The 26,432-nt window shown below is 37.6% G+C and overlaps 1 protein-coding gene across 2 annotated transcripts in view; it reads left to right on the forward strand.

The window, feature by feature from the left end:
* The window catches only part of LOC131592688 (cadherin-like and PC-esterase domain-containing protein 1), a 147,876-nt gene that overhangs the window by 46,026 nt on the left and 75,418 nt on the right, over positions 1-26,432 (forward strand). For both annotated transcript variants that reach the window (XM_058864370.1, XM_058864369.1), the window contains 7 exons: positions 1,943-2,099; positions 3,624-3,792; positions 16,261-16,403; positions 17,754-17,826; positions 19,385-19,552; positions 20,535-20,639; positions 21,674-21,843. In XM_058864370.1, the coding sequence (XP_058720353.1) occupies positions 1,943-2,099; positions 3,624-3,792; positions 16,261-16,403; positions 17,754-17,826; positions 19,385-19,552; positions 20,535-20,639; positions 21,674-21,843 (985 nt within the window). The remainder of the gene's footprint in view (positions 1-1,942; positions 2,100-3,623; positions 3,793-16,260; positions 16,404-17,753; positions 17,827-19,384; positions 19,553-20,534; positions 20,640-21,673; positions 21,844-26,432) is intronic.

Here is a 26,432-nt window from a genome sequence, read left to right on the forward strand (position 1 = left end):
TTTTGCAATGACTTAGGGCAAAACTAAGGATCTTCTACCCAGTAGTTTGAGAATTCGAGGACAGCTGTGTTTTTCATCTGTCCCTACCCATTTGTTTTATTTTGTTAAATTCAGCTCCAGGAAATGGTCCACTGGGCAGTAACAAATTAATTAATGTCAAAGTAATCTTTTTTCTTTCCCTGAAACAACTAACACTCTCATTTAAGAGGGATAAATACAGGTAGAGAAACCACCCCTCATTGTTATCAAACTTTGTCTTGTGAGTTGTTACTTGTTGCTTTAGCAACACAATCAGAAACATGCTTTTAAAAGGAGAAGACACATTGCTTTCTCTTGAGTAATGATATGTACAGCCCTTCTCTGCCATGTTCTTATTTTCAGTAAAATGTTTACTTTATTTTAAATAGCTAAAGTGATGCACAGGAATAGTTACATGGGACCATTGCTAATTGCTATGGTGAACTACCATTGTCTATCTACAGGGTAGAAATTGCCATAGTAAAATGCCCTTGTGTCTTTACATCAAGTCAGATATGGAAAAAATACAACTTGATTTTGCAGATCTGATTCCTACGCATATTCAGAAGCAAGTCTGCTATATAAATTACTTAATGGGAGTTTACTGTCTTCCTTCTGTCACTACACAGTCAAGTAGGCAGAGCAGTCTGCTTTTGTTGCTGTACCATCAAAATCCAGGTAGTTGCTTACAAAGTTCATATCAGTTATAATGCATAACACAGCAGAAAGATGTCAGTGTAGTGTGAATATAATTTGAGCATGATGTGGTCTAATAAATAACCGCCTGGTTTTGATTATTAGAGCCTTTAATCCTGTTAGATGGTGTATGTAAGGCAGAGGACCAGATTAATTCTAGATCCCAGTTGAGACTGGAAGGTTGAGCTGAGCTGATCTGATGAATGGACAATAAATACAGACAACCACAATGTCATTTTAATAGCCTCTCCAGGAAAATGACTAGTATTTTTCTTTAAATGTCTGTTTACAGCTCATCACCAGGAACACAACATCAGTTTTATTTTTCGTTTCATGTACCAAAGTTGAGCGTGCATGCTTTAGAAAATAAGCTCTACACATAAATTCATAACATAGCACAATGCAGTATGTCATTAAAAAGAAAAATAATATGGTTTGGGAATAATTTGAACAGCTTGATTTTTCCTGGCCATTACTTAAGAACTTGAAACATGAGGTGTGTTAAGTTAATGAAAACTACCCTACATGAAATATTGACACAACATAAGGGCTTTGTGCCTTTTTTATCAAGCACAGTAAAAGCAGAAAATACATACCACTCCTTGACTGATCTCACATCACAATATTTTGATTACTATTAATAGTCACATGCCTCAATAACCTTGAGAACTATGGTACATCAGTCCTGCTCCCACTGTGTTTGGTGGCAGAACTGACTCCCATAGGTTTTAGTACCTGCAAATTGTAGCCTTAATGGTGAACACAGAAACAAGGATATGTGCTTATTTATTGAGCTATGTTATAACAGTGGCAAAGTCCCTTGGTCATTAGTAAAGGAAATTTTTATCCCCCTTGATTGTAATTAATGCTTCATAAGAAAGTAAGTTTTGGTATTCTATATTTGGAAATCAAGGATTTCAAAATTTTTTAGAAGGAAAAAGGGGATGCTTTTTGTATGCATTATTGCTGCACTCACCTCTAAAGTGGGAGTTGCAGCTATGCCTTTCAGCTTGCAGCTGGAAAGGAATGATTGGTGGGGGTGAAACTCTCTGCTAGGAGATCCAAAAAGGTTTATTGTCTCAGCATTTGTTATTTTACATTTTCATCTGATGTTGATAGCTCCTTTCTGTCTATTGTATTTTATACATTTAATCCTTAGCAGCAGGAGTCCACTCCTACTTTCAGTGCTCTGCTGACTTCCTTTCTCATCTCCTTGGTACTTTTCCAGACCTGCAGCTCCCACTTGTCACCCCAGACTGTTCTGGCCAGCCTGGACTGTCAAGGGCCAGCACCGCAAGAAATGTGTCCCAGGGCAGCACAATCACTGAGCAGGCACGTGCCTCCCATCCACAGCACTGGTGGAAGCAGAGCATGAGCACTAAGCTGTAAGTTAATGATAACCCACCCTCTGAAACTGCCAGTGCTTCAGCACACAGTTGTTTGGGAGTCAAGGATGCAGAATGGAGCAAAAGAGGAGACTACAGCAGATGGAGCACCTGGATGTATTGCATCTCTTACTTGCAGAATGTTTTTTTCTGTTACTAGCCAAGTTTGCATTATGTCTTGGTACAAACATCCAAGTCTTTATGTTGAGACATTGAAGCACCTCAACAGATAAATACAGACCCAGAGACACCCCAGAACCTTTAGGTCCCAAGGTGGCTGAGCTGTTTCCTGCTCCTATCCTTGCTTTGCCCCTACCACAGACCCTCATGTGTAGTTCTTTGCACAGAGATTCTCCCTTAAGGTGAAGAACCAAGAAGTACTTGATAATTAATCTGGTATCAAGTGCTGTTTCCTACACTACACTATTTCACAAATTTTATGTTCTGAGGACCTGCTGTTCTGCAAAGGGCAGAAAAAGTTCTCCTTAAGACAGATCTTATTAGACTTACTTAACAGATAGCACAATTGAGGTCTGGAAAGGCCACATACTGCCAAAAATTACACAGAAATGGAAGAAGAGCCCTTTGTCTTTTACCAGTGATCAGTCTTAGAGACCAATAATTTCTGTAGTCATCTTTCCATTGAATTTTCTGTGAGGTAAATTGATACTCAGAGATTTTAACAAAACAGGTTAATAGCGCCATTGTGAATATGCACAAGTATAGCTCAGATTTTCCCAAGTAATGAGCTTTTAAATAACAGGTTTTTTTCTTGGGTTTGCTTTTTTTCTGTTCTGTTTCTATGTGGCTGACTCTCTTTGTGTGTACTGTGGTAGTGGTAGGCCAGTTTATAGAGAGCTGTGTCACTTCTTAAACAAAGTTACTTGCAGAATTCTTAGGTTTAACTGATTTATTGTGGGTTATTTCTAGGATCCTAGTCTTTCATAATATTTGAAACGACTGGCTTTCATTAGGGGAAGTACACAGCATCACGTGTTTCTGTCCCTTTATTACAGAAGAAAGTGCTAACAATAGTGCAGTCTTTCCATAGGGTTGGGTGGGGATGTTCTTCTGAATTCACTACAAATCAGCATTATATAGGATACCTTGACTATGTATTTCTGATATTTAAGATGATTGGATTTCTTTAATGTTTAATTTAATCTTGATTTAATCTTTCACTCTGAATATTCTGGATTTGTAACACTAAATTATTCCCACAATGCAGTTACCCATATGTACCCTCAAACATCACTCCCTGCAAATATAGTTCCTTCATTTGTTTAGAAATTAAGAGTTAAAAATGCTGAAATCAGTAAAATGACTTGATGTAAAGCTTTGTTCCAGCCTACTTGATTTAATCTACTGTGTTAATTTAGGGGAAAAAAGGCTAATTTTCTATTTCCACTAATTTCACTATTTCACTATTTTCTTATAGCTCATTTTCAAAAGAACTGTAATATATGCTACATATATTTAATGCTATAACAATAATAAATGCAACATATTCTTATTTCTTTCCAGGAATCAAGTATCAACTACATCAGACCACAAGGACATCCTTAAAGCTCAAGACCTTTCTGTAATCATCAAAGCATATGTGCTTGTGACATCCTTAACACCTCTGCGGGCATTCATTCATTCAACCACCACGGTCTGGCATCCGCCCAAGAAGAAGCATTTTACCATAAAGGTAAAACATTTAATTTCCTCAGCTTTACATCTTTCAGGCAAAGTACATAGACAGAAAACTAGAGAATATTTTTTTCTCTTTTACTCCTTCTTTATTAGCAGCCCACATCCTACAGTGAATATTCTTCTAATACACAGTTTTCATTTCTCAGAACAAGTGGAGTTTGCTTCATGAAGGAGGAAAGCATTGCCTTGTGCACTGGGGGCCTGGGATTTGCATGTGTCCAAGCCCATTTTTATTGGTGACATTTGACAGTAGTTGCAAAGTCAGTGTTTTCTCTAAAGCACAGCAGTTTGGGTGCTGCTGTGCAGTAGCAACTTTTGCTGGGATATTGACAGTGTTGTAAAAAGGGGAAGTAAATATTTAAAACAGTTTGTTTAGATTTCTTTTTTAGATGCAGTAAAACAGACTAGAGGAGGGTCAGGGCACTTCTAAATAAAGGGAATGAAGTGTACCATGGATAGGATGGTTCCCCCCAGTCTCAATTTTATGAAGAAGGATGTTTCATATGTGTCTTAGATTAATTCTGAACATGTCCAAGTACGTGGAGATACACCTCTCTCTCCACATCTTGCTTGCTCAGCATCCCCATGGACTTGCAAATATGCCTTCCTATTCCTTTCTTCTTCTAGCAGGGGACTGTGCTTGTAACACATCAGCTCCTTGTGAAGAAACTACAGTTGTACCACTGCTTCTTCTCTTTTGAAGAATTAAAGTCACAATGTGACAATGATTTATTGAGGTTACATAGATCAGCTCCTGCAGCAGCTGTTAAAGGATGGGTGTGCTTTGCCCATGTAGACTTCTTGGGGTAAGAGCAGGTCATGACTTTGGATGAGTCTGAGTTGTGGTATCACTGTCAGGACTGTTGATGATATCAGCCGTTTGGTACGTTCTACGATTTTAGCTCTCACCAAGTGGAGTGCCTAGCTTAAGCTCATTATCTAATTCTAGTCATTGAAGCAACAGACACCTCTAGAAAACAAATCATCCTACTCCATTTAGACACCAGTTTTGGAATGAGTTTCCTGGTGAAAGTGTTTGCTTCCTTCTATGGGCTATGACATTCTTAGAGAACATGCCAAATTCTCGATTGCCAAAATTAGGTGAGTTGAATCTACTTCTCTCTTGCCCCCAACTTAAACTATGGAAATCCATAGAGATATATTACTTTGTCATGTATTTTCCTCTGTTTAGATTTGTGAAGAGTAATGGTCACTTACTTTCAAATCCTGGGATTCAGTTTTGGTCTATGTTTATTAAAATAGCACAATATCCAGCAGCATCACTTTTGCAGCTCAAGTAGGACTATGTTAAGGGCTAGTAGTCATTACTTATTTTGATTTGGCTCTGAAAAACAATTCCCACTGGGGGAAGTCTGCTGAACAGGGTGCCAGCCTCCATTTACAGAGCACTTTGGCAGCTGAAGAAGCAATAAAAATGATAGATGGAACTAGCAGTGCATCTATAGGGGTTCCAATCTGTTTAATGCTGTTGTGGTGTTATGCCTTCCATAGCTTCAGGCAAACTCATCAAAATGGTGAAAAAAACCCCAAAAGATAGGCACCTTTCGTGAAAGAAAACACAACTGTAGTGATGTAGATATTGACATGCAAATTAACAAAATGATGGAAAATGGGGTGTGTAAGGCTGCCTTTCAGCACAGTGTGCCCTGCCCTGTAAAGATCATGGAAGGGGGCAGAGAACTTCCAGGAGAAGTGAGACACTGGGAATTCATAAAGTGGCTAGAAAGCACTACTGGGAAAATCACATAGAGGGTCTGTATTTGATTCAGAGGAGCTGGCAGGTCACCCATCAGAAAGGTCTTGGGAGAAGATATGAATTCAGCCATTGATATCCTTTGTTAAGAGATTTTGTCAAATTTCTCAAAAACTTCATGCAGCCCTCCATCAGTTGCCAGTGTGGCATACAATTCCAGGAGATTCATCCCTCCCAAAGTAGTCAGTGGAGCAATGCATACTTGTAGCAGCCAAGGAGCCTGGTCCAGAAATCTCCTAAGCTTCAAGCTTCTGCCAGCTCTGTGTAGGATGGAAACTGCCACACTTTGAAGCTTCAACCTCTCAACATACAGACAGAATCTCCAAGACCTGTTTTTCCACTGATTGACAGAATACCCAACGGGGACTAAATAAGCCTAGAGGGAAGACTTTGGTCTGGAAAAATTTGCCAGTGTTTTTCCATAACTGACTAAGTTGTCTTTTTTAATATATATTTTTTTAATGCAAATTTCAATTATCTGCTTTCAGTAACATTATACCATAATTTAGAGACCTCCTCAGTGTGTATGGTCCTCTGGTCAGGAAATTTTTTCTCATACCAATATAATTACAACATTTTTAATGAGAAATTCATCCACATTTATGGTTAACTTTGTTTTGCTATCACAAACTCAGTATGTTAAGTATGTTCAAAATTTGATCTCCCATGTACAACAATGCCTTATGGTTGCTAGGAGTTACTAGAATGTGGGAAATATGAAAGGGAGATTTAAAAGAACAACTGGAGATGGGGTAGCTATATGATATCAATGATTGAGAGAAACTGTGTAAAGAAAAAACAGGAGGTTCATTAAATAATACTGCATTCCCCACTGCCTTTTGGTTATTAAACTATTGCAAATGATTTTTGCAATGCATATTTGCTTTTTATCGTCATAGTGGCATGGCTTCAGAATGATTCCTTGAATAACCATTGGTCAAAAGGCAGTTCAGGAAGAGTTCAAGTGAGTTTTGCTCACCAGCTGACAGGCTTTCTCTGGATTATACATATTTCAGTATTTCATTTCAGAAAGCAAAAGAAGGTAAATCCTGAGCTGTCATGAGGATTTTGTGTGCAGTCAAAGGGTAACAAAAGTGCGGCTCCAGATTTGAGCCCAGCATGGGAAGATACAAGAGATGCAGGGAAGAAAATGGCTTTCTTCTACACAGATGTTTAGATATGAGGCTTGTGTAATAGCCGTATTTCTTTGAGGAGAGTTGGAAACTGCTTATTTAGACAATCTGTGTGTTGAAAAAATATTGATAAAATAGAAGCTTTGTATTTTTCATATTGTACCAATAAAGAGAAGCATCTCTGTCAATGTATGCAATAATTCCTTTTGTGTTAATCGACATTATATGTGTGTATTTAGAAGAATGGTGACCCCTGAATAATTATCTCTTTTATAGAAACCAGTGTGCAAACCAGTAGTTTATGATTAATTATTTCAAGGCTTAACACACTGCTTTCTTTGCCCTGCCATTAACCTTTCTCAACCTGATTCCCGTGCTTTATGAAGGGATGCACTTTTGTAGACAGAAGTACCACATCCTGCATTATCAGGGGAGGTTCTTCTGTGCTGTCAGCAACTTCCCGTGGCCCCTGCTATGGCTCATCATCCTTTTGCTCATCCAAAATAGACAGGTGCCTCCTGGACTTGAATTCCTTGACTGGTGTTCTTGCATAACTCTTGATGTGCTCGGATGAAACTGTTCTTAAGTAATTTTCCAGTCAGGAAGTGCAGTAAGTATAATTTATTAAAGCAGTGCTATGATGTGAATCAATGTAACTGGCACTGAAACTCTCTTTGTGTATTATGCATTTGGAAACTTGAGTAAAGAATTTTTTTTTTTTTTTTTTTTGACTTTACATACATGCAAATAAAATTGGACCCTCACCTTTACAGGAAATCAGTCTTTTAATATGACAGGCTGGTCTGGTTTTGAGCCAAGCGTGGTGGAAATTAAGTTGCAGTATCGCCGTCAAGTGGCCAGCTTTGGTACTACTTGAGTATTAGCCACACATTTAAAGTGAGATAGAATGCAAACATACATATAGATAAAGAGCAAAATTCTTGCAAACAGCTGAAGGGCTTGGGATTTTTTTGCTTTATGTTTATTTATTTGTTTTTTAATTTCATATAGTTTCCCTGTCACTTACAGGAGCAAACACACAAGAAAAATTACCATCAATTCTTAATCAATTAGATTGCAGGGTTATTTGGGACTAAATTAAATTTGCTCTTTAGGTTCTGTTAGAATGCTGTAATGCTCTTCTTTCTGGGAAACTGAACAAATAATACAAATGCCATCTCTGTTTTCTCTCCTTTTGGTATCTATAATTTCTCTTTTCATTGATATAAGAACGGAAGGCTTTTCTGGACTGGGGGACATCAAAGACATGCTTAGTCTGATACTCCATTTGTGGCAGTCAAGAGAGCATCATGAAACTGTGTAACAGGACAAACATAAAGTGGTAATGGTCCCTAGGCAGATTCTATCTATTTCTGGTAACCTGCGGGGTTAGAAACACAAAACTGGAAGTGTAATGAATATATGTTTAATAAGCTCCAGTGGGCTTTTATGCATACAATTCTCTCCTAGATTTTTAAATTTATGAATGCTTTTGGTCTTAGCAATGCCTTCAAACAATGATACTGTACAGATTATTTACATGTTCCTTGAGAAAGAGTATTTGTTTGCTTTAAAACTACATCAAAGTCAAATATGACTTGATTTCATATCCTGAATTCTCATCTTAAAACAAAGAATAAGAAATTCTTCCTTCTTTGTCTTCTTCATCTGTGTCAACCTGTTCATGCGGTGCACAAATAAAATTCTTTCTTGAGTTCTTTTCTGCTTTTCTCATTCTGAATATTCCTTATTTAGCCAAGTAAGAGCTTGAGACTGATTGTCCTCTACAACATGTGGATATGTCATAAGTTTTTACACTATTATCCTGGCTCTTAGCTCTCTGGTGTTTTTCCAGTTCACATATCCTCTTGCTTTGGCTGTTTAATCCAGTCAGCTCTCTAAGCATGCCCTTCTGTGGCTTCCAGCTTTCCTGGACCTGCCTCCTATTATCCTCATTCTCCTCATCTTTCCTTTTTTTTTGAATTCCAGCTTCCGTTAGTCAAGCTGATACACTTTTGGCTCTCACAGCAACCTGGGAAATACTGTTAATAATAGTAATAACCATTACTTTTCCACTAAAATGTCAGAGCTGAGTTAGGAAACCATTCTTAGTTCAGTCTCAGTCAAAAGGCTGAATTTCATGGTAGTTGAAGCTGGTGAGTGGCTTTTTGCTTTTGGACTTAGTCTTAAGAGCAAGAAGCTTTAGAGAAAAGAAACCTTTCTCAGATGGCCTTTTCTTCTCCATGTAATTAAGTTATAAAAGTGTTAAGGGTCAAGATGTCAGGGTTTTTGTGAACAATTTTTTTTTCTGGACAATTTAATATCTTTTTTAAAAACTTCTGTAATGAAAAATATATAAAGATGTGGGAAATCTACTGTTAAAAATAGCTGGATACTAATGTGGTTTCCCCTTTCATCAAGTGCCATGTTAGAGCTGCAGAGATAGGGCACATCATAACAATAAATCAGGAGTGGAATAAACAGATTTACCTGAAGCTAATGCGATAAACTTATGATAAATTACTGAACTGTTTTCTCTGTTTTTATTCTGGAACCACTGGTACATGGCTCATGAGTACATTTTTCTTCCATTACATGGCCTTTGACTATCTTTATGCCCTCTGGTCAGTGGAAAGGTCTACCTGTGCTAGCAGAAAATATAGGACATGGCTTTATTGCTAAGTATGCTTCTTCCTTGCCTTCTGTGTGGAATTAGTTTTTATTCTTGCAGACATGTTAGATATTTAGATACTTCCATACATATAATCAAGGAGATTCTTGTTTGTGTGTAAAAGAGTATTTTTATGCCTATGAACAACTACTTATGCCCAAAAGTATTTGGACCTGGTGAAGAAATTTCACCAAAGAGAGATCCAGTAAGAAGAATGAATGTACAAAAGTGAACTGAGAGAATAGAGCCTATATTGAAAGTTTTTAGTGATTTATTGAATTTATTCAAGCTATTTTCAAGAAGAGGCAATTACTGTAAGACCACGAGAGCATGAAGATCCAGCTGATCAGAAAGAGTGCAACAGCTCCAGTGCACAGCAGAACAATCTGGAGAGGATGCCCTTTGCTACTTCAAAAAGGGTAATTTCTTGAAACCGAAGGTCATGCTTTCACCACTCAGACATAAACCTTACTTTCGACTCTTATCCTGATAACTTTTTCTGCCATGTCATTTTGAGGGCTACAACTAGGAACCAGCAAGATCTTTCAAAACTGATTAATAGAAATTATCTAAAGTAGGATGTTCTAAATCCCAAAATGTAAACGTCAAAATTGCATTGAATTGCTCAGTAGTGGTCTCTTTTCTTCTACCTCCTTGCCTCTAAGGTAGATTCAGAGCTCATCTATGTCTCTAAAGGGGAGTTACTGTTACAGGAAAAAACATAGGAGTTCACACTGGTTAAACAACTGTTTAGTTGTTTAGTGTCTCAGTTAAGTGTCTAACTGATGATATACAATCAACTGGCAACCAGTAATTATAATATACCTTCTATCAATTTCAGTAACAGAAGAGATAAATCATTATACCAGATGCTTAAAACACTTCATTTAACATTGCACATTCCGAAACCTCCTTCTGTAAATACTCTTGGGAACTCTAGGGATATCTGCTCATTCACCCATGTTTATCCAGTCTCCATCTCACAGGCAACACAGATTACACAGTCCTGCTCTCCTGGGATGCAGTTTCCCTTCTTTTGTGCATCTCTGCTTGGAGAAGAGGGAGCCCCTGCTCTGTGGTGCCCATTTCACATGTACCTATGGAGGACCTGGGCCCATCCTTACATCTCAGTATTCCCTGAAATCTAGGCAGAAGCTGTGGTGCCAGCAGGCTGATTTGTGGCAGTGCCTGACCAGGTTTTGGCTCCTGTTCTCTCCACCCTGAGTCTCTCCCATGATGCAAATTTTCATGCTCCTTTTCTATTATTTCCCAAGCTGACTACTCCTTTGTTTCAAAAGTCACTTTGTCATTTCCTGATTACTGTTTAACCTTGCTGATGGTCACATTCCTCTTTATCATGGTAAATCTGGTCAAACATCATCCCAGACAGTTCTGTGTATTCTAGACACACAGGTGGTATTGTCTGTGGGCAGGCTGTATGAGCACTCCAGTGACAGATGTCCTTTCTTCAGTGTCTCACTTAGATTCCCCAGGGGAACCAAGCAACTTTAGATTGCAATTAATGTCACTGTTTTGAGACATCTGCTTTAGGATGGCATAAATTATGCTCTTCAAGCATCTGTGTTCTGCAGTGAGGTGTAAGAGGAACCTAGATGTTTAGCTTGTACATAGACATAAGCCATGTTGTTTTGTAGTGTGGGATTCCTCCACATTACTGACACCTGAGTGACTTGTCTTCATGTGAGCTGTGTCTCTGAACACCTGTTGCAGTCAACACAGATCTAATCAGTGCAGTCAGTAAAGGAAGGTGTTCTAATTTTGCATTTATGGCCATTAATGTTAGTTAAGGAAATGTTAGTTAATGTTAGTTAAGGAAAATCTTTGTTTCATTAGAAGGCAGGATTGTTTACTATCCTATGAGGAGCTAGAAGGCAACCTCAGAAAGATCACTACAGTTTGATTTTGTACTCTTTCTCAGGGCTATCCTCAGCTGACCATTCAGGTAACTGCCCCAGGCTGCTCCAGCAGCTCTCCTAAGAAGTTAATTTGCAGAAAAATTGCCCAAGAAAAATTTTCTTGAGGGAGTTACTACAGTCATCATAACATTCGTCCCAGTGAGTGCCACACTCTTCCACTCTTCTTCAGGCTCCATGACTCCGTGCATGAAATCTGCAAATGAGAATTCCTTTGTCAATTAAATTGCATTTTTTTAAATTGCCAGACCTTTACCTGATGATTCAGTGTATTTTTGAGGAGCAAGAGGGATTTATGTCATTGAGATTATAAGGCTAATTTTAATGACTGCAGATTTTAAAAACTGGATGTCAACATGGGTTAAAAAAAGCATCATAAAATTAATATTGAGTTGGCCTTTTTTTTTTTCCCAGTGGCTTTTCCTAAAGCAAGAAGTTATTGGGCAATGAAAGGTCAATGAGTTTAAATTAATCTAAAGAGTATTTCTAGTTCATTCTGCCTTTACAGAAAATGTGTACTTGATCCATGTAACTTGACTGCATTTCCGCACTTCTGTAAGGCATTACATAAATATTTGGAACATATCTCCAACTGTATGAGTCCAGTATCTGGATGAACACCTCCAAGCTTCTAAAAAGTCTTGCAATTCTGTATATAATGGAGTCATTGAATAAAATAAATGTGCATGTCTGCATTTAGTCTTACAGTCTACTAAAATTTAAACCCTATTCTTGTGTTTAAAAATTAGCCAGCCAGAGGTCAGCTTTGTCCCAGAATAGGTTCCTGCAATTGCTAGCAGTATTTCCTATTCTGTCCTCATTAAATTGTTTGGAGCTTCTGTTAATCACACTCTATCAATGGTGAAGGTGAATCTTGTTGGACAGACAGTCAGTTTCCTTTGAAAGTGAGAGGATCGGCATCAGTGGTGGTCACTTGAAGAAACCTTCAGCTCTTTAGTATTTTGCAGTTGAACATAGATATTTATATAATTTTATCCACTCAGAAAAACCTGAGGTTGCTGCAGATTTTCACATGTTATCACCCTTAATCCATACACTTTAAATTTTTCCTGTCTGTTCCTACTGTTGTAAATCCTGTGGAATCTGTTGGAGTCAAACCTAACCTGAACTTGTTTAAATAGGATTCTTTTATGAATTGGAATTTAACCTGAGTTTCATTAAAACCTAAGTATTTATCTCATCTCTATTGGCCCTGAACCAGCCTGACTAAATATTTATTTTCACCATTGGTTTAGAGTAAACATTGGTCTCAAACCTGATATCCTCCAATGAGAACCTATTGAGCAATATTTCTTTTCTAGGCTGGCTAAGGAGGGCTGTAACTAAAATGCAATTTCTTGGGGATGCCAGTTCTCTTTTAATGCCTGTTCTGGTGGCAACAGTTGACTATTATAGCTAACAGCATGCTCTGATTACCAGCAGGGCAAGCTAGCCTGTCCTCATCAATTGTTACTAGAAATGTATGCATTCTGTATCCTTTGTGTTAAAGTGCTTGGGAATTAATGGTGAGGGTGGAAATGAGCTAATGGTGCTCTTGCTCTTCCTTCCAGTAATCCCCATCTCTCCTTATAAAACTCTTCAGCTCCTTTTATTCCCTGTGCAGCACAGTAGACCATCTTCTCACTTATTCCTTCAATACCCACTGGAGATTTCGGAAGTTAGAGAAAAGGTGCAAGTCAGAGTAGTGGGAATGTAAGTTGTGCACAGAATCTGGCAGAGGTGCTGGAAATAATTTCAAAATTCAGAGAAACCACCTTGGTGAGATGAGCCTTCATTTTAACTTTCTTTATTTACCTGAACAGTTTAATTAACTGCTTTTGTCCTGAACAAGGAGCTGAAGTAGAACAATTTCACTTTAAGGTGAATCTGAATCAGAATTGATTTGAAAAATGTGGAGCTTCTTGTTCTTAATCTTTGTACCACTCTGTGGGAGAAACACAACTTTGGTGGTCTTAGACTTTGGGAAACAAGAACTTCTCAGACTGTTTTGGAGATGAAATAGAACGTGATGTGCAGAGCTGCATAATCTCTAAATAATGCATCTAGGACTCCTTTACCCCATAGGCTCATGGAACTGCAGTACACATGGAAAACATTTTACAGTATAGAAATACAGTGTGATTTAATTCAAGATTTCAGTATCATGCAAATATCCAAAGAACAGAGTTGAGGAGTGCAACCTTTGCTTCACCATTTCCTGCTGTCAGAAGTTTAATTTTATAACTTCAGCCATATATATCATTGTCATTTTTTCCCTACTGGCATTTCAAATCGCTTTGCTAAAAAGATGAAAAAAAGTCCCAGGCACTATAAACCTTCAGCAAAGATCTGTGCATGGGTTACAATACTTTTAGTCAGTAAAACTTGGAAAGGCAACCACTTGTTGAAATGACAACAGAGGTGATAAGAACAGAAAGGCAAACAGACCAAATTCCTACCATTCAGTTATTTACCAGCACAACTGGATGGAGTTAGTGAAATGGAAGAGAGCAAAAAGCAGAGGAGGATCAATGTTAGCTGCATACTTAAGTATCTCCCATGGCTGGCTGTTAGCAATGTTACAGTATTTTTTAAAAAGGAAAATAAAAAGTGCTTATTACATTTAACTGCAATATGGTCCCTGAAGAAACTGAAAGCCATTCATCTGTGCCAGTGCAGACCAGTGTGCTTGAAAGTATTCATGCTCACAAGGGGAGACTTGGAGACTCCAAAACTGTCCAAAAAACTCTGTGGACTAGGGTGGAGAGAAGTATGCTATAAGTTCTGGTGTCAGCACAGTGAATGCATCATAGCACATCAGGAACTAGCGGTGTATGCAGAGATCCATACTGGGTCTTTACCTGTTCAACATCTTTGTTAAATGTCTGGATGATTGAGCAGACTGTATACTCAGCAAGTTTGCTGATGACAGAAAACTGGGAGGAGTGGCTGATACAGCAGATGATGATCCTGCCATCCGAAAGGATCTCAGCAGACTGGAGATAGGGGCTGACAAGGACCTCATGCAACTCAACATGGGGAATTGCAAAGTCCTACACCTGGGAAGGAAGAGCCTCAGGCACCAGCACCTGCTGGAGGTCAGCAGCTGGAAAACAGCTTTGCAGAAAAGGGTCTAGGACATCTAGCTGACCATCAGCCAGAAGCCTGCCCTTGTGGCACACCTTGAGTACTGTGTCCAGTTCTACATTCTCCGATACAAGAGGCATATGGAGAAAGTCCAGGGCTGGGGAGGAGTGTGTGGGGGGGTGGGGTGGGTAGGGGCAATGAGGTGATTAAGAGTCTTCAGCATTCCTTATATGAGGAAATGCTGAAAGAGCTGGGACTATTTAGCCTGGAGAAGCTTCTCAGAGGCCAGAGGGATGTCATCAAAGTGTATGAATAGCTGAAGGAGGCTTTAAAGAAGACAAAGTCCCTTTTCAGTGGTGCCTAGTGACAGAAAAGGAGGCCATGGGCACAAGTTGAAACATGACATGCTCCTTCTGAGCATCAGGAAACACTTTTACTTAGAGTGTGACCAAGAACTGGCATGGGTTTCCCGGAGAAGTTGTGGAAGTCTTTATCCTTGGAGGTATTCAAAAGCTTTCTGGACACAATTCTGGGCAACTGACTGTAGATGACCCTGCTTAAGCAGGGGGGTTGGACCACATGACCTCCAGAGCTCCTTGTGGTTCTGTGATCATGTTTTGGAGCCAAAATATCACATTAAATTTTGTTGTGGACTTTTACCAAGGCCCACACTTGGGTAACCCATCTGCCGTGGATATATGTTCATGATTATAGCAGTCCAAGGCAGATAGAGAGGTGCCAAGCATACCAGTCCTCAGGAGGGTTGTCTACAGAAGCCTACATGCTTCCATCATGTTACCCCACTGGGGCATGTATAAGTGGGTGATAATAGAAAATATATACTGGCATTTCTAAATAAATGTAGTAGTGAAATTTCCAATCAGAAAATTTTCCTTTTCTTAGTGTTAATATAAAATGTTTTCTGCATATACTTTACATGCTTTATTTCTGAAGGTAGTATTTTTTGCTATGTGAAAGTGACTCTTTGGTAATATAGTACTACTATATTATCTAACAGTTTTACATAGTTCAGACCTTAATTGGGTTCTGTGCTGTATGATAACGTCAATGGAAATTCAAAGGTACCCCTTTCTTAGACCGAGGACTCTGATATTACAAAACCTGCCTATGTCCCACTCTTCATGGGTCTCTGTGCTGCTCCAGTTGTTTCCCTGAATCTCTGTCTGAGGTGATGATAGGCGTGAATTTGCATGAGTGATGAAAGCACCTGAAGACAGTGCTGTGCAGGCCAGCAAACAGGCCTTTGGTGGGGATTCATGAGTCTGAAAACCTCAGAATATTCAGAGTTCTGTCAAAACACAGGCTGCAGTAGCTGATCATTTTTCCAACATCTTTCTTCTATATTCTATTTAAAGCTTGTTGACCAGGGGTAAGGATTTGTAGTGAAGGTCAAGGGGGACATAAATGAGATAATAATAAAATAATAATATTCTCTAAAAATATATAAATATATTATATAATATAAATATAATAAATAATGTTTTCTAATAAAAGAGAAGGCTTTTACTTTGAGTGTGCTGTTACCCACTGATGAAGATACAAGCATTTGTGAGTTTGTTTGCCTAGAACCAGTGACAGCAAAGTGTTTTATCAAATTAAGCTTAGATTCTGAGCAATATTTCTTAAAACTGTTAATAAAGATTTTGTTTCTGATATACTTATTTGTAAATAAAAAGTCATTCTATATTAGTGTGCTGTGTGAAGCTTTTCATTCTACTTCATTGTACAAATGAATAAGAATTGAAGGTGATATTCCAAGGCAATTTTTATCAGCCTTTTAATTAATGATTTTAAGCACTGATTTACTGTAAATGCTCAAAAATATATGTATTCTCTTTCACAGCTGAAAAGTTTTTTTGAGATATTCTTCAGAAACAGTTCTCCCCAACAAGCCTTCAACAACATGAAGGAGGCTATAAACAAACTTCTACTTATAACTGAGGTCTTCAGCAAATCATCTGCCTCAGGACCAAATTCTTTCAATCAGTAAGTGACTTGCAGTAGTCATTGTAATTCTAGTGTGAAGATAGCTCCTTAGAACAGAATAAATAATGCAGAGGATACAAGAATCTTAAAAATTCCCATCTATTTCATACTTCTTTGTAAAGTAAGGACATGCTGCATTTAAGGAGTACAGCTCTTCAATATCCACAGTGTTTCTAGTTTGTGAAAAGGTTATGATGAATACTTAGGACCAGATGCTGTCCTAATGAAGTGTTTCAGGCAGCACAAATGAATAGAAATCACGCACAATTGGGCTAGTCCTAACATGTATAAAGTTGTATTTCCTTTCAGTGAGCATTCTGTCATATGTCAAATAGTTAATGCTAGAGTAGCCCAGATTGTTTAGAGCTGGCTCTGGCAGGCAATCTGAGCAAGAGACACTGTAAAACACTTTATAAAGTGTATGTTATGAAATATACCTAGGCACTAACAGTCACATTTCTGTGTGTAGTCACTACTATTAGTGTTACAGTTCTTACACATAAATCAACCTCCATTATGTAATATTTTTACTAAATAAAGTTAATATTTGTTCTATTTATGTTATGTCCCATCCCTGACATTTTTATGATAAGTACTAAATAAGTTACTATTTATTAAATGTATGTGTTTAAGCTATTTTGAGAACCAGGTGTTTTAGTAGCAGTAATGTAAAGCTCATTATTTGACTTACACAAGTTGGAATAAAGCTTATATTGTGAGTGGAGAGGGTAGCAAGGAGGGGAGGAGTGTAATGGGGATGAAGCTATTTTGACAGCGGTCCAAAATCTCTTTTTTACCAATGAAGTGGACTCTCTTGTTTGTGTAACACAAGACTCGCTTATAACTCCTGGCCTATGTCTCCAAACATCCCCATAGGTGCAGCAGAGCTCTTTGGCTTCAGTGAGCCTGGAGTGTTTCACCATCTCTTCCCCTCCAAATGTCTTCAAGGCTTTTGCAGGGGCTCATTCACTCTTTTCCAAAGGCATTTCTTCCTTCACCACAATTCACCTCCCTTTCTGTCAATCATTAAAAACACTTTCATATACCACTATTTTCACCACCTCACAATCTGACTCCTTCCATGTTTAATGCTGCTTAGAAATTTATTTAGTCTCTATCACATGTTGGTTTGTGACCCATCTGTGTTTGTTTTCCTGCATGTGTTCTGTGGACTTGAGTGTGTATTGAATTTTGCTGTGTACAGGTTCAATGGTGGACTTGGCAGTGCTAGGTTTATGATTGGAAACCATAATCTTAAAGGTCTTTTCCAACCTAAATTATTTAATGAGTCTATATTTCACAAGAGTACCTAACCTTACTGAAACTGATTTCTTTCATATTGTATTTCAGATGCAGCCAGTGTTTTCAAATGCTAACCTTTGACATTGGATTCAGCATGTCCATACATCCAGTAGTTCTTAAGGTGAGAAAATTGCACAAATTAATGCCTGACTCAAAAAAATTACACCCAGAAGAACACAGCAGAAAACTCTCTTTGATAGGTACCCTCAAATGTCTAAGAAATGTACCAATACTTTAATATTAATTTTGGCTCATTGTGGAGAGTTTCTGTAGAAGAAACCAGTTTTCAAGAGTCAGAGTTCCTGTGATGAAATTCACCAGACCATCAAAATGTGCAAACTTTTCAGTTTACATTAAAGGACTAATTATTATCCCAAATGAGTATCAGTGAAATAAAATCCATATGAAGCATTGCAGGAAAGTGGAGTTAGGTTTTAAATGTGACAGAACAAAGATGAATGGAGGAAGTTAAAAAAAACACAATTGGCTTTTAATACAAATTAAAGTTCTCCATAAATTGGATTGTACTTCTTCATTTCATTACCTGCTTTGACCTCCACTGTGGTGCCTTCTTCCTGGATGATCCACAAGGCTCTTAAAACCAAGGAAATGAGACCTGTGCCAGTTTTTGTACCACTCCTGCCTCAGAACAACCTGTCCTGAAACTATTATTGTACTGCTTTCCAGCTGTTCTCATTAGCTCATGTTCATACACATAACTATGCATATGCCTAAGTATGTAAAAGTTTCTTTGTATTTATGACATACAAATATTAACAAAAATTACTTAATATATTCCCACTTAAAATCTGTTCAAGTGTCTGGTAATTACGGTGCAGTCAATCTCTGCATTCTTTAAACACAAAGGAAAAATGCACATATGAAAGGAAGTTTGCAGAATTTAAAAAGTCCACAAAGACAGTATTTTTAATTAGTCTGAGAAGACTTTTTTTAGCTAGTATAAGAAATGTGGTATATCATAACAATTCAGTATTTGTATACTAGGCTGTAATAAAATTATCCCAGATGAGCTTAAAAAACTAAATATAAAATATAATGTTTACCTTAATAATGTTTAACTTAATAGAAGTTTCAACCATTATCCATAAATTTATAGTAAATCAGTAAGATTTAGTAGTTTCTTCTGAAAAAAAAAATGGCTCTAGAAGATAGCTCTTGATAATTAATGCAACATTAACTTTGAATATTATAACCTGAAAATTATAGTATGCACAAAACCTATTCAGATTCATGCTATATTTGTGTTTATGCCAAAACAATAATTTAGTCACATTTCATAACCATGAATTTGTTCATTGTCTTTACATATGGTAAAACTTATACTTTCATCCGTAGTAACAGATGTTCTGTAGTAACCCTTAGCATGAGTTTTTCAAGAGATATGTTAACATATAACCTGACATTTTATATTTTTAATCACATTTCAAATCATATATGGAAAAAAAGCTTTTCACATGTGTCTGCAATACTGCACTCTTTCCACTGGAGGGCAGCAAACATTGTGGTATGGAGTTAATGTGGTGCAGCATTTGCTGTTTTGTAGTCCTGTCAGTTTGTGTTGTTACTACCTTTTCTGAAAGTTCCAGTTTAGTATTTATTGCTATAAGAAGACTGGAATCTTCATTCAAAGTGTATTTTTTTTATATTTTTTCCAACAGGTGCATGAAAACTTTGACTTTCAAGTTGAAAATGAATCAACTATTCAGGACCAAATTTCCAAAGAACTTCTTTTTGAAGATACATTCAAATTTCTCTTATCAAATGAATCTTCAACATCCAGTTTCATAGAAGCTTTGCAAAAAATATATGGATCATCTGTGAGCAAGGTAGTTCATTCCAACTCTTTCTCATTATTATTTAAAAATATTTAATTTTAAATTGTATGCTTCTGAAATTGTAGGTGCCAACTGATAGAATGAAGAATTTATTTAATCAAAACCATCTTTGATTGTATTCTGGGGAGTAAAACTGTAATTATATTGAACAATTGAGTTTTCTTTTGTAAAAATTCTACTCTCAAATTATGTCATTTTCCAAAATACTGTGCTTGAAAGATATATTCAAAGCTTTAAAAAAAAATACCACTATTTTTTTTAAATGGTCTTTTTTTAGTATACAGATTTATGTGTTTTCACAATTTCATCCAGAATGGGTTAACTCATGCATGGAGATCCATGAGCATCAGAATTAAATTTTGTTTCTTACAACTTTATGTCTTATTCTCAATGCAAAATCCAGATCCAGGGTTTTGGGTTTTTTGGGGTTTTTTTGGGTTTTGTTTTGTTTTGTTTTGTTTTTTGCATTTATAGAATCTAGCATACATTTTGCTTCACTAGTGAAAACCATTTCTGACAAACTGAGATCTCTTTCAGCAGTATTTCTCTCAGTCTGGGAATTTTTAAGGATGCATTTCTGAGAAGTCCCCTGCTTGAAAGACATACAGAGACTCAATTAACCAGGCAACTTCTGCCTCTTGGACAGATGTGGCTAAAATAGGGTCATGGGTTCTAAATTTATGTCAGGATAAAGTAGAAAGCTGCAGACATCCAGACATGTAGTGATATGATTACCTAGCCTATGTTCCAGAGACTAGTGGTTTCTATGGGTTGGTTTCTACTCAAAACTAGGGCATAGTCTGCTTTACTCTAGACAGAAAAATGGGATGAGCTATCAAGGAGCTGGCTGGCTGAGGTTAGGGCTAGTTGAGAGCTGCTGTAACTTTTTCCTATGATCAATGAAGGGATTGGGATCTAATGAAAGCACATTGCTTTTGTGATTTCAGTAGACATTCTGCCCTTTCCTTCACAGGATGGAACATACAACAGAGAAGATGAGCAGTGTTTCTCTTTGGAACAGATAAATTCAATGATTACTTTCATAAAGGAGCTGAAGAGTCTTGGACAATTTGAGCTGGTAAAGTAAATAGGGTTTTGTTTTATTGGCTATATATCTATAAAGTAAATCTCCTAACATTACTCCTTCGTTATCATTCTCTGCTGTCTTTGGCATATGTAATTAGGCTGGATGGGCAGGGAAGCAAGGAGATAGAGGTAACACTGATTTTACTTTGGTGGATCATTTGAATTTAATTTAAAATAGATAAAGAAACAACAGAGTATTTGAGCTGAGCTTCCACTGAAAACGACAGCTAAGCAGAAACAGAGACCAGACAATGGAAGGAAAGGAAAAGAATGAAAACAATGTAAATGACTAATGAGGTGATAAGAAAATAGAATGATAAAAAAGCAAAGAAGGAAGGACTAGAGATCGTACAATACTGAGATCATTACCAGAGAGTAGATCTAGATGAAAAAGTGGAAAGAAAAAAAAAAAAAAGCAGGTAGAATATGTTATGTTTTCTTCTTCATGCTTTGAGGTAATTTTTGGAGAAGAACTTGGAGGAATAACAATCAGTGTCTGTGAGTAGGCATAGTTAATGAGGAAAATGGTGGGTATTCAGAAAATAAAGGATCTGCAACTGAATCTTTTCTTCAGAAAGTATGCATGATATCAGGGTTTCTATGAGACTTCCTGGATGAGTATCCAGGATGGAGACTTTCTGAAGAAGCATTGAGTCTAGTAGATCTGGAATTCATAGAATTATTGGAGTCGGAAGGGGCCCGAAGGATCATCAAGTCCAACTCTTATATGAATGGCCAATACAGGGATTGAACTTGTAACCTTGGCATTATTAGCTTCACACTCTGACCAGCTGAGCTAACCTCAGGGCCAGCTCAGAGGCAGAGAAGAACTTCCTCATCAGTACTGGTAATCCTGATTTGCAAGGCTGGGCATGACAGTCCTTTTCTAAGCATATGGGAAAGGACATTAATATATAATCAATCCTATGCTGTATATACTGTCTTCTGATCATTTGTCATATCTTTGCACTCTACAAATATCATACTGTGTCAGTATGATACTCAAATCAGTGTCTCTCTTCTCAGCTTTTCCCTTCTTCTGCACCCAAGATCCAAATGTTGCTGCACGACCTTTATCGAATGGTAGACCCAATGAGACGGCATAATTCAGTCCTGACTGTGCATTGGTTGCTTTCCAGTGTCCTTCAACAGTTCCAGTTCATGAATAAAGAAGCACATACAAATCTTTCAGAGTGGTAAGATAACTATTATATGTGTTAAGGGTAGTTTCTCAAGTTACATAATTTCAATTTCTCCAGTGAGTGTCATAAAACTTTATCCTTCAGTAGATGTAAGTGTGCTTGCAACCCTTGAGATGGAGGTCGATCATCCCATATGGAGCTCTGTCAGCCATTCTGCCATTAGAACTGTAGCTAGGTTTCTAAACAGAGCAGGGTTTGTTTATCTAATATGAAGGACTCTGGATCGAAAATTAATCAGAACTATCAGAATATTTTCAAGAAAGATTAATTAGGTACATTTTTTTTCTAAACAACTGTAAACTCTAAATTAGGAGCATTTCCCAAGGTTAAGACTATCTTAATTTATGCACCAATAAACAGCAAAACAGTAAAGAAAATATAAAATTTCAGGCGAAGGGTTTTCCAAAAGAATTAATAATTTTTATTGGCTCCAAATTTTCTGTCCAAAAAAAGACAGGTCAGAGAGCATAATACTGTGAGAACCACATTTTAACTCCTTGTGAAAAGATGGAAAAAAATGCTGTAATTACAAGATGCACTGAACTTTTGGTAAGAAGTTTTAACTTTCATGAGGAGAGAAAGAGGAAAGGAAGGACAGAACAAGGGAAAAAGGGACGGGGAGGCAGGGAGGCAGGGAGGCAGGAAGGCAGGAAGGGAGGCAGGAAGGAAGGCAGGCAGGAAGGCAGGAAGGAAGGAAGGAAACTTATAGTATTTATAAAATATTCCAAAATGTGTTTTCTGTTTTCATTATTATCTCTTGGCTAATGATGTTTCATATACATGTATGCTATACTAACTACTGGCATTTATGATTTACAAAGAAGGACTTGGGAAGAGGGTATTAGACAGTATGTTCCATTCCACTGAGTCTCAAGATGAATGCGTGAATAATAGTTTGTACATTTTGCTGGGAGAATGCTGTAGTGAGTATATAAGGCATCTGTAAGATTTCTGAAGTTTTAATTTTGTTCCTCGTTGAATTGGGCATGAGGGCATGACTTTCAGCAAATAAATAATTATCTGTGTGTTTATTTGCTTTACTGTAAAGGGGAGCTTATACTTTATCACTGTACTAGGTAAATGTTTATTAGTGTTTTAGATATACGCAGTTCCATGAAAGAGCTAAATTATTGTTCTTACTGCCGACTTCAATCACTCCAATCACTCCATGAGAAGTAACTCAAAGATGCAGCTGCTTGCATTCATATGTAAGCCCTTGCCCTTTTGCAGAAATATTTAGGTTTGTATATCAAAGCATACCAGCCTTTAGCAGCTTTCTCTTCTAATCTAAGCTGTGCCACTCACTCACTTTGAGCAAACCCCTTGGCCTCTTTTTTTTTCCTTCAAGCTCAACATTATTGTATGTGTATAAATGTGTAGAAGTACCATGACCTTTCTCCAGGCCATAGGCCAGTCTGCTTCTTTGCTCTGTATTTTTCTGCAGTGGCTAAACTAATAATACCATTCATTCATTCACTGTATAAAAAAACATGTCTTTTGACATTTCTAAATCAGAATCTTCCTTCTTTAGCTACATGCATGTGAGGTTTATGCATGTGTCAGATATGCATGTGATTATACTTAATTGCAGGGAGGAAAGAGCTTAGTTGTACTTACTCCCCAAATAACTCAGGTATGCATTCTCTTTGAGCTTTTATTAAGCTTTTTTTTTTTTTTTTTCCCAGCTTTGATAAGTTTGTATATCAGAACACTTTTCCTGAATTTCTTCAGTTAAGGCCAGGTTGTTTAATTGATTAATTTAACAGTTCTTATTTCTCTGACTGTGGAAAACTGGTATTTCCATTTATCAAATCTAGTGATTGCATAATTGACAGAGAAGAAATATATGGGAAAAATAGTGACTTCTGAGTGAGGTCTTGTACAGTTACTTTGTTCACTGATCATGACTCCGTAAGATGAAGGCAGGATATAAGGATATAAAGATGTTTCCTAGTTTACATATTTTAACTCATTGCATAGACCATCAGAGCTATATTACTATTGCTACTGTCAATTCTTTGCCTTTCTTGATTGCTGAATCAGAGATTCCTAAAGAACAGGTTCACAGTCAATAGTTTGTGATGTACACATTGGGAATCTTTTGAAAGGTACATTCACAAGCATGTGCTCACCAAGAGTACTGACATACAGACATTAGTTTCATTAAAGCTAACTGCAAAGTGTGTAGGCAAAGACCACATCTGTACTTGACACCTCCAAGACACTTACGTAAATAGGAGGCCACTCAAATAGATTAAGGTCCTTTCTTGAGTAACAGCATGGGAAAGAAAGGAGTCTGCAAAGTCCTCTGAATTAGGAGGAGCTTCATAACCGCATCATATCTCAGTCCTCTGATTGCAAGGAACTTGGACAAAGGAAAGCTTCATGGTGTTGATGATTAGAAAGCTCAGGCTGCAGTAGAGATAAATCACTGAACCATAGAGTCATTTATATTGGACAGGTGCCCCTCATCCTATCACTTATTATGTGGGAGAATGACTCCACCTGGCTGCAACCTTGCCTCAGGGAGTTGTAGAGAGCGATAAAGTCTCTTCTGAGCCTCTTTTCCTGCAGACTAAATACCCTCACCTCACTGAGCCACTCCTCATAAGGCTTGTGCTTCAGCCCCTTCCCCTACTTCATTACCCTTTTCTGGACATGCTCCAGTACCTCAATGTATTTCATGCAATGAGAAGCCAAAACTGAACATAAGATTTCAAGGTGTGGCGTCACCAGTGCTGAGTACAGGGGGACAATCACTGCCGCAGTCCTGCTGGCTGTATTACAATCTATCTTTCTCTAATGTGATTTCTAAATATTTCATGTTGCTACAATGCTGCAATCAGATATAGTTCCTGTAAGTCTCTTGATGCTGTCTGATGTTAATTGCAGTCTCTACAGATTTGATATTCATACAGGTCATGCTGTTCCTTTGTAAGCAGGGACCTTGCAGTTGTGGTGGCAGCCACACTCCTGAGGTGTTCTCTGACTAAACCAAAGTCTGTCATTTCATAGAGTTAAGACATGTTGCTTTCACTGTAAAACAGGGTTTGGGACCAGGCAAGCAAAAAGGAACAGCTGAGAGAAAAAATGTGTTTTGTTCAGGCACCAGATGTACTAAGTGAAGCTGAGTCCCCAGGCAGGTGTGAAGGAGAGCTGCTTTATTGCAAAAACCAGGCCTTTTTAAGCAGCCAGGCCTTTATCAGTTACACAGTTTTAAATCATGGCAAACATAATCCAACCAACCACCATAACCCACAACGTGAACACGTAATGGTTATAGAACTTGTTTTTCTACCTCTAATTCAGCTGAGTCACTTTCCCATAGTCCTCTTCTACTTAGCTGAAGTAGCAGGCTTGAGCCATGATTTTACAAGGGTAGCAAGGCCCTAATATAAGGGTCTTTAAGTCTTTACCTATATGCAACAGTATTTGACAGACTTTAGTTGTTAATTCCTTGACAAGCATAAGGAGGGGTGCAAAATTACTTACAACTTGGAAAGCAAGCCCTCCAAGAGTTTAAGTGCCTCCTTTGAAGAAGGTGATGAATTTGCATGAAATTAGGCTGGTGTCTAGACACTGCAAGCTCAGAACTACGTTTTCTTGCACACACAAAGACACAGATCTGCCAGCTGCTTCTTTCCTTATCTCATTGAGTTAATGCAGGAATCTGTTTTATCACTGGACAGTTTTTTATCACTGCACAGTTTACCTTTTTACATGATTGACCTCAATACTGCTTTCAGAAGCTCCTGTTGAAACATCAGTGATGGATAATTGCACAGAACAATATTGCCACCTCCCTTCCTTGACACAAACAGTGGCTTTGTGTCCTTTGAAATCCAAACCGCAGTATCCAGGAAGAAGCTGCATTACAAGAACTAAAGGAAACACTAGGAGGAAAACCAGTGAAAGCTTCAAGAAATGCTAATGGACCTCCAACCACGTCTTATCAGCCAGAGGGTTGGATTGAAGACAGGCCTACTCCCCTTTTTCTACCATGCTACCAAAATTGTACTTGAAAGAAAAAATCTGCAGAGTTCACAATATGGGCACCACTGATATGTTGATTATTTGTTGCAACTGATTTGTCTTTTTTTCACAGAGAATTTACACGCGCGCACACACACACACAGAGGATTTTTTTTTCATTTGCAAACAAAACAAAACACATAGAGGTTCCATTTTAGAAATTCATGCTAATGTCAGTGCAGATAATGCCCTGGAGATTATCTTTATTTTTATCTTTACATGCCTTTATTTTTATTTAATTATTTTTGAACAAAGTCTAACTTTAATCTCAAGTGTATGCAAAAAAATCTATCATAGAAGCAGGTAAAAGATATGGCTTGGTTTATTTTCTTCTTGGCTATATCCACTCTTCCTTTCCCCAGCAATGCAACTGTGTTTTGGAATTTATTTCTTTTTTTTTCTATTGATGTGATGTGCTGCCATGCATTATGGAATGTGTGTTTTCTGTTACGTTCACTCAGGAAATATCTCTAACGATGGAAATATGAATTCAGAAGGTTCACTTTTCTGTGGAGAATACTAAAATACTGAATTTTTTGCAAAATATTTCA

Source organism: Poecile atricapillus, chromosome Z (genome assembly GCF_030490865.1).
Source record: "Poecile atricapillus isolate bPoeAtr1 chromosome Z, bPoeAtr1.hap1, whole genome shotgun sequence".
Lineage (NCBI taxonomy): Eukaryota > Metazoa > Chordata > Aves > Passeriformes > Paridae > Poecile > Poecile atricapillus.